General features: G+C 45.4%; 1 protein-coding gene across 2 annotated transcripts in view; it reads right to left on the bottom strand.

Annotated features, from left to right (window-relative positions):
- The window catches only part of tenm2b (teneurin transmembrane protein 2b), a 112,721-nt gene that overhangs the window by 73,361 nt on the left and 22,221 nt on the right, over positions 1 to 17,139 (bottom strand). The window contains exon 1 of one of the 2 annotated variants that reach the window (XM_062453118.1): positions 4,956 to 5,386. The exons of the other annotated variant lie outside the window; for it this stretch is intronic. Coding sequence (XP_062309102.1) covers positions 4,956 to 4,971 — 16 coding nt within the window. The 5' untranslated portion in view covers positions 4,972 to 5,386. Of the gene's footprint in view, positions 1 to 4,955; positions 5,387 to 17,139 lie in introns of those variants that run through there. 2 annotated transcript variants of the gene reach the window in all.

Below are 17,139 nucleotides of genomic sequence, written 5' to 3'. Positions count from 1 at the left end.
GTGGGTCAGAGGGGGCAGCAGTGGGGCAGTCGGTGGCAGTAGGGTGGTGGGGCAGGGGATGGTGCAGGGGGGGCACCATGAAGGAAGAAGGGTGGGGAAGGGGGGGCAGCGGGGGGGTGGCAGGGGGCAGTAGGGGTGCAGCAGAGAGGCTACATTGGGGCGGCAGGGGCGGCAGTCGGGGGCAGCAGAGAAGCTACATTGGGGCAGCAGGTTCCACAGAGAGGTACAGCACCTGCAGTATCAATCTGTCAGCCTCATTAGGAGACAGGGTCTGGAGGAGACCTCAGGGTTCATTAGTGTCTCTAGCCCTTCCTCCATCCTTCCTGACATCTCTCCATCCCCCTCTTCCTTCTCTCCTTCTCCTCTCAATCTGCCCCTCCCTCCTCCTCTCCTTTTTTCCATCCCTCCCTTCTCTCTGTCTCTCTTCTTCTCTTTATCCTCCTTACTTCTCTCCATTTCTCCCTCCACCTCTACATCCTTCCTCCTTCCCTCCATCTCTCCCACTCCTTCCACCTCTCCATCCTCCCTCCCTCCTTCCCTCCATCTCTCCCCCTTTTTCCACCTCTCCCTCCTTCCCTCCATCTCTTCCCCTCCCTCCACCTTACCCTTCTACCCTCCTTCTCTCGGTCCATTGTCTCAGAGCACAGACTAATCCTGCCTTTCCATCAGCAGTCTGTTCTCTGTAATATATGTGGAGTATAAATTACTTATCACATTACGTTCCATTCCACTGCCTTTGAAGTAGAGTAGGCTACACACACACACTATTTATATCTCAGTCGGCAATATGTATCAAAACTGGCCTACTTTTTTTCTAACCCCCCCCCACACACACATACACACACTGTTTGGGTTCTGTCCACTACACCCCCATACAGGCACTCCATCTCTCTTTCCTTCCTTCTCTCTCAAACTCCCTTTCTCTTTTTTTTTCATTTCAAACTCAGTTATTGGCCTCTCCAAAGATCAAAGCTGTGAAAAACAAGCTTCTTACAGACCAATGAGAGCACAGTTTTTCGGATCTTCACAACTCGTTCCGTCTCCGATCACCTCCCTTATTAGTTGGTTGTTTTGTGTTCTCGGGACCGTCGAATCGGCGAGCCTCTTGTCTATCTCTCTTTCTTGCTCTCTATCTCCATCTATCTATCATTCTAACTTTCTGTATTTCTCTCTCCCACTCTATTTCTCTACATTTCTCCATATCTCCCTTCACATTCTCCATCTCTCTCGCTCTTACTCTTTCCATATCTCTCTCCCCCCTTCTCCACCCCCCCTCACTGTCTCTCTCTCTGTTTCTCTCTTCCTCTCTCTGTCAGTCTCTCTCTCCCCCTCTCTCTCTCCCTCTGGAGTGAAGGACAGAGGATCACTCTGGAGTGTTTTATCCCACATCACTATTAATCCCCAGATGTGGGTGTGACTCGAGTGAACATCAGCCTTTGAAGTTGGGCAGATACACAGGTGCCAGGCATGTTGTCTCCCCCAGCGACGCCGCTGAATCACACACCACCCAGAATGCATCTCCTCTATCGCAAATTCTCCATCGTTGCTTCTCATTGGTTTAAATGACAGCGTGCAGAGAGCCAATATGTAATTTGAGACATAGTAGTGACATACCCCTGGACACACACACACACACTCCTCTCCCTACCCCTCCTTAGCTCTCTAATTCCATAACTGTCAGCTTGTTTTAGCTGGCACCCATGGGGCAGACAGAATGCATGCTGGGAGGTAAACTCCTGTCAGTCACCTGCCACTCGCATGACATCCGCGGGGCATCAGCCTGAGTTTGTCTCTGTGTGTATGTCCCTGTGTGTGTGTGTCCCTGTGTGTGACCCTTTGTGTGTGACCCTGGGGGCTACTCTGTGGTCATCAGCAGACAGAGGCCGGGGCAGATTAAAGCATGCAGGACAAACTACTATATATTATGACACCCTGCGCATTACTACTTGCTCATGTTGTCTATCAACACTGCCTAACAACAATACAGAGTATGATACTATGTACAGTATGGTATAGGATAAAACTGTAGAGTATAGTATCATATTCTATAGTATTGTATAGTATAGCACTGTGTAGTATGGTATTGTTTAGTACTGTATAGAATAGTATAGCACAGTATATTTTGGTAAAGTATAATATAGTCCAGCAGAGTATCAGCACCTACAAATAACAATCATTGAGTTTGGTCTCATCACCGCATACAGGCTGTGTATAGCCCTTAAAACGGATGTGTGTGTGTGTGTATGTGCACGCGTTAATCAGAGTTCAACTTGCTGATGTAAGGGCTGCAGGTCTTTGCATCATCTGGCCCCGAGGAGCAGGTGTGTGTGTGTGTGTGTCAGTACATGCTGCTAAGCTGAGGCCCACTGTGACTAGACTAATACCCTATAGCACTGATGCAAGCCTTACATATACAAACACAAACACACACAAACACACAGACAAAAGCACGCATATAAACACCTGTACAGATGCAAATATACAGGTTATACAAGGGCATTCCTTGATGTGAGACACATTGGGCTTACATGAATGTTCACAGACTGACACAGACAGACAAGCAGGCAGACAGACAGATTGTGGGGCTGGGCAATGTGAGCCTGAATCAATCCCAATCTTTTTTACTGTCAGGAGGATAACTATATAATAACATGATAATATACCGTACTGTAAAGTGTAAAGAAAGTAAACAAACTGTTTCTCACAGCACATTAAGTTACTTCAAACTGTAAACTGTCACCTTTCCAAACAACTTTAACCTTCAGTATATGTTCACCACTATATTAACCAGACTAACCCTTACCCATCAGAAGTATTGAACACATATAGTGAGTAGTGTTACCTTTGATCTTGTCATGTTTTTAAATGCAAGTTGCTGTGATTTATCTCCACATTCTCACTATAGCGTATTTTTACTGACTGTGCGAGCTGTTATAATGCATTTCCTGTCTGCTGCTGCCCAGACTTGTTTTGAAAGGCAAGCAGCATGTGTGCGACATACATGCTGCTTTGAGTAAAACGTTTTAATTAAAGAAAAGAAAATCCAGCTCAGTAGATTGGAATAAAATGTTTGTTTTAAATGTGTACATTTTTCATGATATATATGATATGGCAAGTAGACAGACAGACAGACAGACAGACAGACAGGCAGGCAGGACACCATGCTGCTAGCTTGCAGATCTTCACAGCTTTGAGTGCTGCAGATGTGTTTCTGTCTCTGCCGTGGTGGCCTATATATTCTCACAACAAACAAGTCTTATCTTATAGCTGCAATTGGGCCTACTACTCTCTCTTTATCTCCCTCCCTCCCTATCTCTCTCCCTCTCATTCACCCTCTCTCCCTCTCAATCCCCACTCCACCCCCCCCTTTATCTACCTCTCTCTCCACCCTCTCTCTTCCCTCCCTCCATTAGGGTTTATCAGGAGGACTTGTCAGGGAGAGCAGCGATGGCTCTGAGGCGAGCGATGGGCCAGTCTCAGCACACTGTTGTGATGGAGAAGTGTTGGGCTTCACCGCGACAATCAGAAATGACTGATCACCACAGAGACGAGGAGAGGAGAGGAGAGGAGGAGGGGGTGAGATGAGGAGAGGAGAGGAGTGATGAGAGGAGGAGGGGAGGAGAAGAGGAGGAGGGGAGGAGGAGGTGAGACGAGGAGAGTAGAGGAGAGGAGTGATGAGAGGAGGAGGGGAGGAGGAGAGAAAAGGGCCAGAGAAACGGGAGGGAAAGTGGAAAGCGAGAAAGTGAAAATATAGATTTTTCCTAGACCTCCTACCAGACGTTTATGAATATAGGTCAGGGAAAGACTGATGCTTCCTATAAGAAATCAAAATGTTAGCCAAGTTAATGTTAGTCAAAACAGCCACCCACGTCCTACACACACACACAGAGAGATTTTGTCTGATTCTCTGCGGGTGATACAAAATATTTTCCTCAGTTTTGTCCTTAACATTTGTATCTAATGTGTTTCAAGAAGACACTCCATGTTGTAAAGTCAAGCTCATCTCGTGGTGAACACACAATCTGTTTTCGCTACAATTCATATTTGCTGGCATCGAAAAACAGACCGATCAACATGAACACAAACAGATGTGTACCATGAATATGTAACAGGTGGATTTGTTTTGAAAAAAAGTCAAACTTTTTTTCAAAGTGTCTAGTTTGATTGCAATCAGGGAAGTTCAGGGAGTTGGCAGAAGGGATTGAAATGCCAAAACCTCAAGAATATAAATCGAAATTATTCACACTGACAAGTTTGTGTCTAGACATCTGGTTGAGTTTGTGAAACACCAATATCTTATTAACACACACACACACACACATACTCAAACGCATACAGGAGTCTGATTTGCTCAAATACATAGTTTCTTGTTTTTATATGCAAAGCAGCTCATCAAGGGATATCAAGTTATTGTTATCTCTATTGCAGTACTGCAGACTGTCAGACAACAGATTTCACGCCGATCCCCGAGGCCCCGTGAATGGAGCTTCACAACGACGGGGGAAACAAGCGCCCCAAACGCTATAACCCCCCCCCCCCAACACATGTTATATAATTACGCTGCATGCTTTACATTTACTTGCTGTGTTTTTTTTAAGGAGTGTTAGGACCGCATGCTCTTTAATCTCGGTTCTCTCTCAGCTCTTCAAAATATTTCTATACACCTGTCCGGGAAATAGCTATCAGATTATTACTCTCCGGTGAGAGGGGCGCGCTGTCACTATAATATAGTCAAACCCCGGTCTTTGATATAGCCCCCAAAAAGCGGGAAATAAAATGAGCGTGCGTAGGACACACTACCCTATCTGCCAACTTTAGTAGGCAAAACCGTTGTCAGAGGGAGTGCGAGAAACCGCCCCGGCTGTTTTGAACAGCATTCACATTACATTCCTCGTTGCGCCAACGGCACGGTATAGCCTATAACGGACACATAAAGACAAACGGTCCACGCTTACCTTTACTCTTCACCATGCTGGGTTTTAGGTCTCCGTCTTATTCATCCGAGGTTGCTGAACACGTTTCCAGCATTGCTGCTCGTTTCTCCGGAGAAAACCCCCCCCCCACAAACGCTGTTCGTCTGACCAGGCTAGACACGCGCGCACGGCTCGTGGACAGAGAAACGCAGCGCGAGGAGAGGAGGAGAGGAACCTGAGGCGCTCGCGGCGGAGGCAGGGAGACAACGAGCTCTGCCACAGCTGACGGTGCTGGAAGGGTATATTGATTGGTTTCTAAACAGCGATCTAGTCTGTCAAGCCTTTAGGCTGCTGTCTGCACGAACAGTGACGGCTGGCAGCGTAACGGGATAAACAGTGCGACCTCACGGACAAAGGCGAGGGAGGCAGTGAGACAATTAGCGCACTGACTGAGGAGAATGCAGCATTATAAACGGAGAGGGGCGGGTTGGCAGTGCGCTAAGGTGAGCTCATCGAGTCATAGGGCTACACACTTGTCTCCGCTCTCCTCCACTTTCCTCCAAAACTCCTCTTTCTTTTTTTTTCGTTCCTTTGAGAGGTAAATCGAGTGATCAGTTTAACCCTTTATCGGTTAAAAAGTTAAGAACGTCAAGACAACACGCAGCGCGGATATTTTACCAGTAGGCAACCTCTCTCTCTCGCCCCCCCCCCTCTCTCGTTCTCTATGATATATTTCTGATGGTAGGCAAGAAGTGTAAGAAATGTGCCGAGAATTAACCGCTATCTCTTTAGAACAGAACCCCTTGTCAAGCGCCAACCAGCTAAGAGAACAGCAAAAGGTCTGGCTCCAAAGGTGTTTGTGTAAGTGGGTCATGTTCTGATGTTTTAGTGCTACAGTACTACTGCACAATTCCAATGACTGTATAGGCGTCAGCGCCCATCAACGTCAATTAAGCATTTTAACATCTTCATCACCAGCTAAACACACATTACAGTATCCCCCGCAATATCTCATTAGCGATTTCATCACACTGGGTCATACATTAACAATCAAGCCCAGACAAGGCAATGGGGATATTTGATAGTTGCTCAACCGAACCAAAGTACCTCACAATAATCAATCACCTTGCCTGTTAAACACCCCCCTTTTTCCTTTTTTTTCTAAACATTGACTGTCACACATTCCTAGTATGAAGAGATGGGAGGAGAGAGAAAAAGGAAAAGAGAGGAGAGAGGTGGAAAGAGGAGAAAAGGAGAGAAGGAAAAGAGAAGGAAAGGAGGAGGAAGGAGAGAGAGGAACAACAAGTGATCTAATTAGCATTAATACAGAAACAAACTGTCTCTGCCACCCATGCCAACTCTATTTATTAACTCCACATTACTAGACTAGCTGTACAGATAGAGGTAAGGAGGGAGAGACGAGGGAGAGAAAGAACAACAAGAATTAGAAGAGAAAAGGGGAGAATAGCAGAGAGACAGAAACTAAGAGAGATAGCAAGAGATGGAGAGCAAACACCCAGAAGCAGAGACAGAAGAGAAAGGAAAGAGGGAGCCTAGCGGAGATGGAGAGACAGATAGAGAGAGAGAGAGAGAGAGAGAGAGAGAGAGAGAGAGAGAAGGATGAGAAGTGCCAAGCTGTCTGCAAGGTTCCATCCAGGCTCATTAGAGCAGGCAGTCCTGTATGCCAGTACGTCACCAGCAACACCAGCACTGACGCCAAACAGACTGTCTCTGCAGTGCGGGGGGGGGGGGGGGGGGGGTGGGGGGGGGGGGGCGGTTAACAGTGAAAGAGGGCGAGGGAGTTTAAGAGAAAACGAGGAGAGGGAAACAAAAAAAAGCAGGAGAAAGTGCAGAGAAAGTCAGAGAAATTGTGTGTGAGTGACTGGGCACGTGAGGGCTGTGTATGCGTGTGTGTGTGTGAGAGACTAGTTGTGTGTGTGTGTGCGTGTGTACAGTATGTGTGTATGAGTGAGAGAGAGAGCAGAGGAAAGAAAGGAAGGGAGGCAGACAGACAGAGAAAGGGGAGATGAAATAAGCAGGCGAAGCTTCAGTCTTTGTTTTCCTGACAGTATAAGAAACAAGAAAATGGATGAAAATGTGCAGCCTACAGCAAAACAATACCAACTTCAGCCCATGACACTGGACAGGAGTACACACACACACTGAGACACACTCATGCACAATCACACGCATTCACTCGCATACTCACACGCAATAGTCGTGACGAATGAGACCCATCTGTGTCACAGTGTTTTCAGTTTTCTCACCTTGACCTGTCATAGCTTGCTCCATAATAGCAACAAACAGTTCAACCCTGTAACCCCCTCCACCACACACACACACACCAGGAAGGTGTGTGCATACACTCCTACAGATATGGACACCCAAGAGGGCCATTTATCAAAACTGTCATAAAATCCATTTAAATTCTATTACTATCTAGTGGAATATGATACTGGGAGCACACACTGTCCCTATTCCCACTCCTCCTTTGTCTATCCATCTCCACCCCTCTCTCTCTCTCTCCCCCCCCCCCCCCTCTCTCTCTCTCTCTCTCTCTCTCTCTCTCTCTCTCTCTCTCTCTCTCTCCATCTATTTCTTTCTATCCCTCTCCATCTTTCCCTCTGTCCTTTTTTCTCTATCCCTCTCTCTATATTCCTCTCTCCCTCTTTCTCTAGAGGGACTCCCTCTGTCCCTCTCTCTATTTCCCTTTCATTCAGTCCATCTCTCTATTCCCCCTCTCTCTATTCCCCTTCCTTACTCTTACTGTCCCTCTTTCTCTTTGTATCCCTCTATCTATCTCTCTATTCCCTCACTCTATCCCACTCCTCCAGACTCTATCCACCACTCTATCCCCCTCTCTTTCATTATCTCCCATTACCTCTCTCTCTCTTTCATTCTCTCTCTCAATTCCCTCTCCTTACTCTTTTTATCATTATCTTCCTCCTCTTTCTCCTCTTTTTTTCTCTATCTAACTTCCCCCCTTCCCATCCAAGCCCTGGGACCCTCTAACCCTCTTGGTCTGAAGGTAAGTCTTGAGGCTTGGTGTGGATTTGGAACAAAATTAACCCTCCCTCAGGGCACCTCTCTCTCTCTCTCTCTCTCTCTCTCTCTCGCTCTCTCTCTCTCTCTCAACATATACAAGTGAACTCTAACATGCACTCATCTTAACACTGCACTACAGGAAGATAACGACTCCAGCCAATCAGAGGAGAACAAGGACACTGCTGTTAGGAGCAGCTTAATGACAGTTTGTGTGTGTGTGTGTGTATGTGTTTACATGGGTTTGTGTCCCAGGTGGTAACAGTAGTATAGACATGGGCCTTGTCCCCAGGGTTATGGGTTTGTATATAGGGTGGCGAGTGAGAGTAGAAGTAGTGTGTGTGAGACACACACACACACTCAGTCTTACCAACAGATCTCCCTGATCTGATCACACCCAGATTAAACCTGGCCAACCCAAGCTCTGCCAAGATCGGCTATCCAGCCTGACAAATGCCTCCACTCCCCTAATCTCTCCCCCTCCAGCAGCTGTCCAGGCTTACCAGCCGAGCGCAGATACACTATGTAAATCAACTCTCTTTCATGTAAATATATGCAAATTAGAGTCAGGCCTGGCCACACATCGACAGGCAAATCTTTAACCAATCAGACATAAACCAGCTCATGTTTGGTCCTGCCCCAGCTGGGACATTCAGACCAATCAGTGAGCAGGACTGTCTAATGGCTACAGCAGTGTTAGGGCCTATAGAACATCTCCATGTGTTGACATCACTCTAGAGATGGCTACAAAGTACAGCTGCAACATTACAGACACCGTCTAATGCATACTGCCTACACATTTACAGTGTGTGTCTACAAAGTGTGTGTATGTGTGTGAGGTGTGAATGTGTCTTTACAGTTTGTGTGCGTGTGTGTGTTCATGAGCGTGTCTGTGTCTACAGTGTGTGTGTGTGTGTGAGGCTGGGTGTGTGTGTGTCTACAGTATGTGTGCGTGCACGTGTGTGTACAGTATGTGTATGTGTCTCTACAGTCTGTGTGCATGGGTGTGTGCACGAGTTTGTCTGTGTCTACAGTATGTGTGTGCGCGTGCGTGTGTGTGTCTGCAGTATGTGTGTGTGCGCGTGTGTGTGAGAGTGGGTGTGTCTACAGTATGTATGTGTGTTTGTGTGCTTGCATGCGTGTGTGTGTCTACAGTATGCGAGTGTGTGTGTGTAGGAGACACAGAGGGGAGCCGGGCAGTGGGGTGATGAGATAGGATATGATGTGCCCTTGCCAGCTGTGAGAGTTTAATTAAAACCTGCAGCAGTCTGAGAGAGAGAGGGAGACAGAGAGGCAGGCAGAGAGGGGTGTGTGAGAGAGGAGTGGGGTAAGAGAGAGAAGGGGGATGAGAGAGAGAAAGGGAAGAGAAAGGAGAAAGAGAGATGGGTAAGGGAAAAAGAGAGAGGAAGGGAGGGAGGGACGAGGAGAAGGAGGGGAGGAGAGGAAGGAGAGGAGGAGGCAGTGAGAGGTGCATCTCAGAGCAGAGACAGTCACCTAGCATCTTGTGGTTAACTCCAGAAAGCTAACGAGGGGGCGGGGCTAATGGGCCTCGTTTAGTGTCTTAACGAGGCGTGTGTGATGTCATCCCCCCAGACCTACACATCCAGCTAAGCAGACAGAAGGACCAGGATGCAGACAAGCAGCCCGGAAATATTACACATAAACACATAACATTACCATTAAGGGTTTTATTAAAGAATGTAATGTACGTTAAAACACTTTCCATGGAGGAGGTACACGAAGGCAACTGCTGTAACTGACAGCAGGAGAGAGGGAGAGAGACAGAAAGAGAGAGAGAATGAAAGAGGGAGAGAGGGAAGGAAAGAGAGAAACAGAGAAAGGAAGAGAGAAGATGAATGGAGGAATTCCAGGACAGTGTGGGTGGATGTTCTAATGAGAGAAGTAACCTATTGATTGTGTGTGTGTGTGTGTGTAGAACAGAGTGAGTAGTAAGCCCATCATCTCCTCTCATGACACTAGAAGCGCCATGCTGTTTTCCCTACTTATAGTGCCGTTAGGGGTCAAATGAGTCTTCAGACAGGGACATCGTTACTGACACGTAATGGTCGCTAGATGGTGCTTGTTGCACAGAACTAAAGGCAAGGTCGTAAAATGAACTTGCCTTCATCAATCAGTCATTAATTTCCGTGTTGTTAGTCTGTGATAATTTCATTACAACATTTGTTGTCAATTCCTTCAGTCATTCAGCAAAATTTAATTTATTAGCTAAAGGATGTCACACACGTTGCGGGTTAGACTGCAGTTGGTCTTTAGTAGTAGGGTGAAGTGCCTTGCCCAAGGACGCAACGTCATTTTGCATAGCCGGGAATCGAACCGGCAACCTTCTGATTACAAGCCCGATTCCCTAACCATTCAGCCATCTGACCCCCTTATAGTATAGCGATTTTTTGTAATAAATGCATGAATTTTCAATATAGCACACCAATGTATATTTCAATGTCTTTGGAATTCTTTTTATTTTCTTGTGATTCTTGTGATTCGATTTATTTATTTACCCCAACACATAAACAGAAAAAAATACACTAGCCTTCTCACCTTTCACTATACTAGTCCCGAACTTTTCGCCTAGACAGACGGGTCAAGAATTCACTCCAGTCTCACTCTGTTTAACGTTTTGTCAAGTCCAATCCATCGGCATTGGATCCTTCCCTCTCCCTGCCTCATACACATTAGCTATACATCCCGTCTCCGTTCGTCGCCATCCAACTATCTATGAGGGGGCAACATTGCCATGGTACATTTACATTTAGTCATTTAGCAGACGCTCTTATCCAGAGCGACTTACAGTAAGTACAGGGACATTCCCATGAGGCAAGTAGGGTGAAGTGCCTTGCCCAAGGACACAACGTCATTTGGCACGGCCGGGAATCGAACCAACAACCTTTGGATGACTAGCCCAATTCCCTAACCGCTCAGCCACCTGACTCCCATGGTAACCAAAATTATAGGTAATAGTCAACATTAATACTCAATCCAGAAGTTAATAAGATATTAGAAATAGCTTAATTTACAATTAATAATAGTCTGTTTGTGGTTAACATTTGTTGCGTTCCCTAAATGTACAAATTTAGTTGGGGATAATCCACGAACATGCTTTAATACACATTCAGATGTGCTAATAATATACAATCTGATTCTTTAAATGTCTTATCCTTTAACAGTGCATCACAAACGCTCTATTCCACTGCAACTCTATTGAGTTGATAGTATTTGCTGCTAACTTCCGGGAACTATAGGGAGAGGCTCCATGATCCGCCATTGCTGTAAAAAACTGGTCCACTGGAGTGAACGGAGTTGATGCGACTCTCTCTTTACGTGGCTCTAGCTTAGCCTATTCAATTTAACAACGTTCAGAATGACAAGACAGGCATTGTATAATGTACAGTGGATAATATCATAATGGTTGAGAATGTCTATTGTGGTTTTATCTAGGCGATTAGCCTACTGTAACGCTCCATTTCCAAGTGTGGGTGGGGGGGTTACACAAGAGTAGTAGCGCATTATGTGTAAAAACAAAGTTGCATTTGATAAATCAAGTAGGTTGCCTCTCTACTACAACTAGCCTGACAGATAATTTAGAATATGTTTTGTTCCGTTTACATCTACGGACTAAATATGATAAATAGGCTAATCTCGGGCATTGCCTTGTGCACAGGATTTATTATTTTTATTTAGCTGGTAAATCATGAATGCATCTTTCAGGCTGTTTGAATTATCCCATCCCCCCTTCTAAAGATCAATTGTGTATCAATAGTGTACCAGTGCATGTGTCTTAATGCATTTGGTTCCTTTCAACGTTGTCTACTCAAATCCATTTACCCAACATTCCATTTTGATACTTACAGCTCAAGAAAACATGTAATTTAGCTTACTGTTATGTTCTCGCTCTCTTTGTACAGAATTTGGGCATTCACTGCAGCCAGATGTATGAGGTTGAAAAATGCTAATTTACTCATTTATACCTCTCGTTATTTCAGAAAAGCTATTATAAGCTATTTTATTTAGTGGGCTGTTATAATGTTAGGCAGGAATTAGAAAAGGGGGACTTTGATTGTAAAGGAGGAAGTCGTTGCGAAGAGAGTGGACGCAATAAAGTGTGGCCGGCCGAATCAAGGAGTCACGGAGCCCAGTAGTCTGTCCGTGTCTCTAACTATTATAAACCTTCAAGAAATATCGGTTACACTATTGTGAATACAATGATCATAACAGCCCCCCGCCCATGCCATCATCTCCTTTTATTAGACCTACCTTATGATATCCATAAATGGTTTAGCCTACCATTTGCTAAATAGTTGCAAACTATCAGTCATAATATGATTTGTTTTGCTCATGTGTGAAAATGCAAAACACCCTTATTAGTTATGTTTATCCGCTTTACAAAACATCTTAGCCTTTTAAGATTGCTATTATTGTTCCCGCTATCATGACAAACGCCCATGTGAAGCTAATACACTTACATTTTTGTCATAATTTTGCACTTAATTATAGACTATATAAAAAACAATACATATTTTGCCAGACAGATCTTCTTTATCCTGAATAACCTTTGTCTGAATGACAGACTTGTGCAAGGAAGGCAAAATTGCCAAATGATCAATTAAACCAAAACATGATTAAAATAGCCGTAAATTAGATTTTCCTGGTGTGATTTAGAACAAATTTAAATACTGGGTGATAAAACACACCTATGAAAAGTCAAGAAAGCAGGTTCCTGGCATTTGAGAGTTTTTTTCTTTTCACTGGGGTCAAATGACCCATGCTTAGAGCTAGTATTAAACCTGACTCTCATGCCAACCTCATCCTCATTCCAACCTCATCCTGGTTTGTAAACAGCTGTGGTCATAGGGACCCAGAGCGAGGAAAGAGTGGAGAGGAGAATAGATGTATATTATATCTACATGAAATGGAAACTCTTAGGTTTAGTGACACATTAGTTCTCTCAAGCCGTGTGTGTGTGTGTTAAAGTGGTGTTTTCCAGAGTATGTATTTAATGCTACTGGGCCCAATCTATGCAATCCGAAATCACTGCAGCAGTGTGTTACCCCGGTGAATGTGTGTGTTCGTGTCCACATTGGTGTGTGTGTGTGACAGGAGATAAACACAGCTACATACACTAATATATAATTCTCTCCTTTGGATAATATTAACACTTCCCTTTCCCATCACAGTACCATACATACATACATACACAGAGAGAGAGAGAGAGAGAGAGAGAGAGAGAGAGAGAGAGAGAGAGAGAGAGAGGTTCTCTGCTTGCTGACAAGGTGATGACCGCTATCGCTATGTTAATAAGGAATGAATAAAGTTTTGTTGGATTGAACTTTAAATGAGACAGTCTTGGGAAAATGAGAGAGGAGTAGTTTTACCACATACATACTCACACACACACACACACGAACATTCACTGGTAACCTCTAGCTCCATCAAAAGCCTGTACTCTGACAAGGGCCCCCATAGCCTATCATCAAATGATTTCACCTCCATCCCACACCCCTTCTCCCTCCCCACACACACACACAGCGCCGTAGGCCAGGAGAGAGTAGCTCTATGAAGTGCTGCTTGGTAATTAGAGTGTTTCTGGTGTTTGGCAGGAGGAGCTAATGAGACCTTCCAGTGATGCTCTCTCCTCTACTCACCTGGACAAGGTGAGCTGGGCGGGGAGTCCAACCACACACACACACGCATATTAACCACACACATACACACAAACACACTCGGACAGAAAACACACACATAGACACACACATAATACACAGAACCACACACACACACATGTAACGACACACACAAAGCCACACACAAAGCCACGCATTCATACACACACACACGAGCACGCACACATACACACAACCACACACATGCACGCACACAACCACAAATACCTGCACGCGCACATACACACACACACACACACATAAACACACAAACTGTGTTACTTTTGTCAAGAATTTGAATCTTAGCTTTAGTCTTGGTTGCTTGGTTTAATCACAAATTGTAGTCCTTTTTCAGTTAAGTGTCAAGTTTTTTGTCAGAGGTGCTCAGACTTAATTTTTGTCTAATTTCAGGCAATGTTTTAGTCATAATTTGCCTCGGGTGAAGATGAGGCCTCATCATTTGAGAGGTCAGCTAATGGTTTCGTTCAGCACTACCTATATGTATTAGTAGTTTCTGACAAGGTTAGCATGTTTACATTAGTTATACTGGATGCTGGCATTTGCATGGACATCCATCGAGCAGGATAACAAATTATCCAATGAGAAAGATGTATAGAGCAAGGGAGAATCTGTATTTACACTTGCAGTGATGCCATGTCAATGACAGGTAAAAAAAAAAAAACTATCATTGGTTAAAGATGGCTACTGTGATCTAGGTTGTCTGTTTGAACAGACCCATCAGGACATGATGAACAGAGATTTTTCCACAGAATTAACACTGTACTCACACACAACCACACACACAAACACACATCACAGTTGTAGAGCATGTGGTTGCATCTACATAAGTTTATCAGGGGTGTGTGTGTGTGTTTAAGAGAGTGGTTTTGTGTGTGTGTGCAGGGGGGAGGAGGGGGTAGACATGTGTGTGTGTGTGTTTATGAGAGAGATCATCACCATCACCACCATCACCACCGTCATTACCATCATCATCATCATCATCATCATCATCACCACCACCATCATCACCACATCAAACAAAGCTGCTGCCCCTCTTTACTCTTTCATGTCTTTAAACTTAGAGATTGGTATTCACACCATCTAAGCATCCATCCATCCATCTCTGCTTTCATGTTGTGTAAGTGTGTGTATGTGTGTTGGCTTGTACGTCTGAACATGTGGGAGGTGGTTCCTGGATGCTAGACAAAAGAGTGAACAGTTACCTTCATGTGTTAATCAATAAGTGAGACCTCCACCCAGAGACACCATGGACAGGATAGGTTCTAGCCAAAGCTAGTTTAAAGTCTTTCCTCTACTTCCACCTTCTTCCTTCCACTATTCTCCCTCTACCTCTTCTTTGGTGTTTTTTCCACTTGTCTTTCCACTTTCATCTTTGTTCCCCCCCCCCCCCCTCTCTCTCTCTCTCTCTCTCTCTCTCTCTCTCTCTGTCAGGCAGGGTAGAGCTAGCTAGCAGTGTCACTAGGGAACATCCCTTTGCCATTACAGCGTCTTCTCTCCGCTTCACGCATCAGAACACAGAGATACAGGAGACCCTCTGGGACCCAAGAGAGACCTCCTCTCCTGTCTTCCACTCATCCCTCCCCTCCTCTCCTGCCCTCCCCTCTTCACTTTTCTTATCTTCACATTCTTTACTCCACTCAAGGAAGACAGACAGACAGACAAGAATAGTAACAGAAGGCAGGTCTAGTAGCAGACAGACAGGCAGGCAGGCAGGAAGGAAGGCATAGAGGCAGACAGACAGATAGGCAGGTCTAGTAGCCGACAGGCAGGCAGACAGGCAGGCAGACAAATAGGCAGGTCTAGTAGCCGACAGGCAGGTCTAGTAGCTGACAGGCAGCCAGGCAGGCAGGCAGACAGATAGACAGCCAGGTCTAGTAGTCGACAGGCAGGCAGACAGGCAAGTCTAGTTGCTGACAGGCAGGCTGTGCTATCCAGTGGGTCTGCAGCAGCAGCAGACAGATGGTCGTTTTCCCTGCACAACTTAGCATGCAAATCCTGAGGGTCAATGAGGCGACAAACAAGGCCATTAGAGGCTAGCGCCTGGCTAAACAAACATATTAGCCCCACCCAGCCGGCACGCACCCGTGATCAATCACGTACACCCAATGACTATCTGGATGTGGCTAAGAGCCGAACACAGGCCTACCCAATTGCATGTTCACATGCTGTGAACAGAGCAAGTTTTGAAAGCCGTATGCTGAACGTCAACACATGTGGATGTGTGTGTGTGTGGGTATATGTGTAAGTGTGTGTGATTTGAATAATAACCATGTCTTTCACTTGCAGTGAGCCATGAGGAGAACAAAGCCAAGCACACACACACATTCACACACACTCACATATTTACATACAGCTCTAAAACCTCCAGCTGAGAATGGCTTTTTGCATTTCATCCTTTATGAGCACATATACAAACTCATACAAATGTGACCACACACATTTCCTGTCTTCCTCTCTCCCTCTGTCAGTCTCTCCCTCTATCTATCTCTCTTAGAAGTGGGGCTGAGTGAGGGAGTCTGTCCGGGAGTGAGTGAGTGTGTGTGTGTGAGTATGTATGTGCGTGTGTGCGCGTGTGATCATTGAGATTCCAGGCGTGGTTGTCTAGGTTGCGCCCATTCTTCTGATCCAGTGATGTTCATGTTCTGCTTCCTGTTCCAATAACACCTGCTCACGCCTCTCTCTCTCTCTCTCTCTCTCTCTCTCTCTCTCTCTCTCTCTCTCTCTCTCTCTCTCTCTCTCTCTCTCTCTCTCTCTCTCTCTCTCTCTCTCTCTCTCTCTCTCTCTCTCTCTCTCTCTCTCTCTCTCTCTCTCTCTCTCTCTCTCTCTCTCTCTCTCTCTCTCTCACACACACACACACACAGACAGCAGGATTCTATAATTACAAAGTGTTTACTGGAAAACCACTAACTGTAATGAAGAGAAGATGTTGAATACTGATACTGAAAGGATGGAGAGATAGAGGGAGAAGGGCTACAGGGAGGAGGGATGATGGAGGGATGATGGAGGGAGGAGGAAGAGAGGTGGTTAAGTGGTTTATCTCATCAGACTGGGGTCTTGGACCACAGATCAATACTGAGCAAACTGACAGGACAGTGTCCGAACAGCATTACACACACACAGATGTACACATACACCCACCACACACAGATGTACACATACACCCACCACACACAGACGTACACTTACACACAAACACTTAAATGCAGGCTCACACCTACACATACATACACACACACACACGTACACCTTCCCTCACCAGACAATAAAAGACAGCAGAGAGATGGCTTCTGGGATATCGCTGCAACAGGCTCAATGAGTGAAGTCTGAAAGTGATTCATGGCTGGACGCTGGCTGGACGAGGTTTGGGTATTGTTTCAATTTTTTCAATTCTGATTCAAACTCATTCCACCTCCATTACAGCTCGTCAAGTCCGGTTCTTATCGAATCTCAGTTCCAAATCTCGATTCCAATTCCAATATGTTTTGGAG

Source organism: Osmerus eperlanus, chromosome 27, assembly GCF_963692335.1.
Source record: "Osmerus eperlanus chromosome 27, fOsmEpe2.1, whole genome shotgun sequence".
NCBI classification, from domain to species: Eukaryota; Metazoa; Chordata; class Actinopteri; order Osmeriformes; family Osmeridae; genus Osmerus; species Osmerus eperlanus.
The sequence above is the reverse complement of the archived record's forward strand: the minus strand, read 5'-3'. Positions and strand labels throughout refer to the sequence as shown.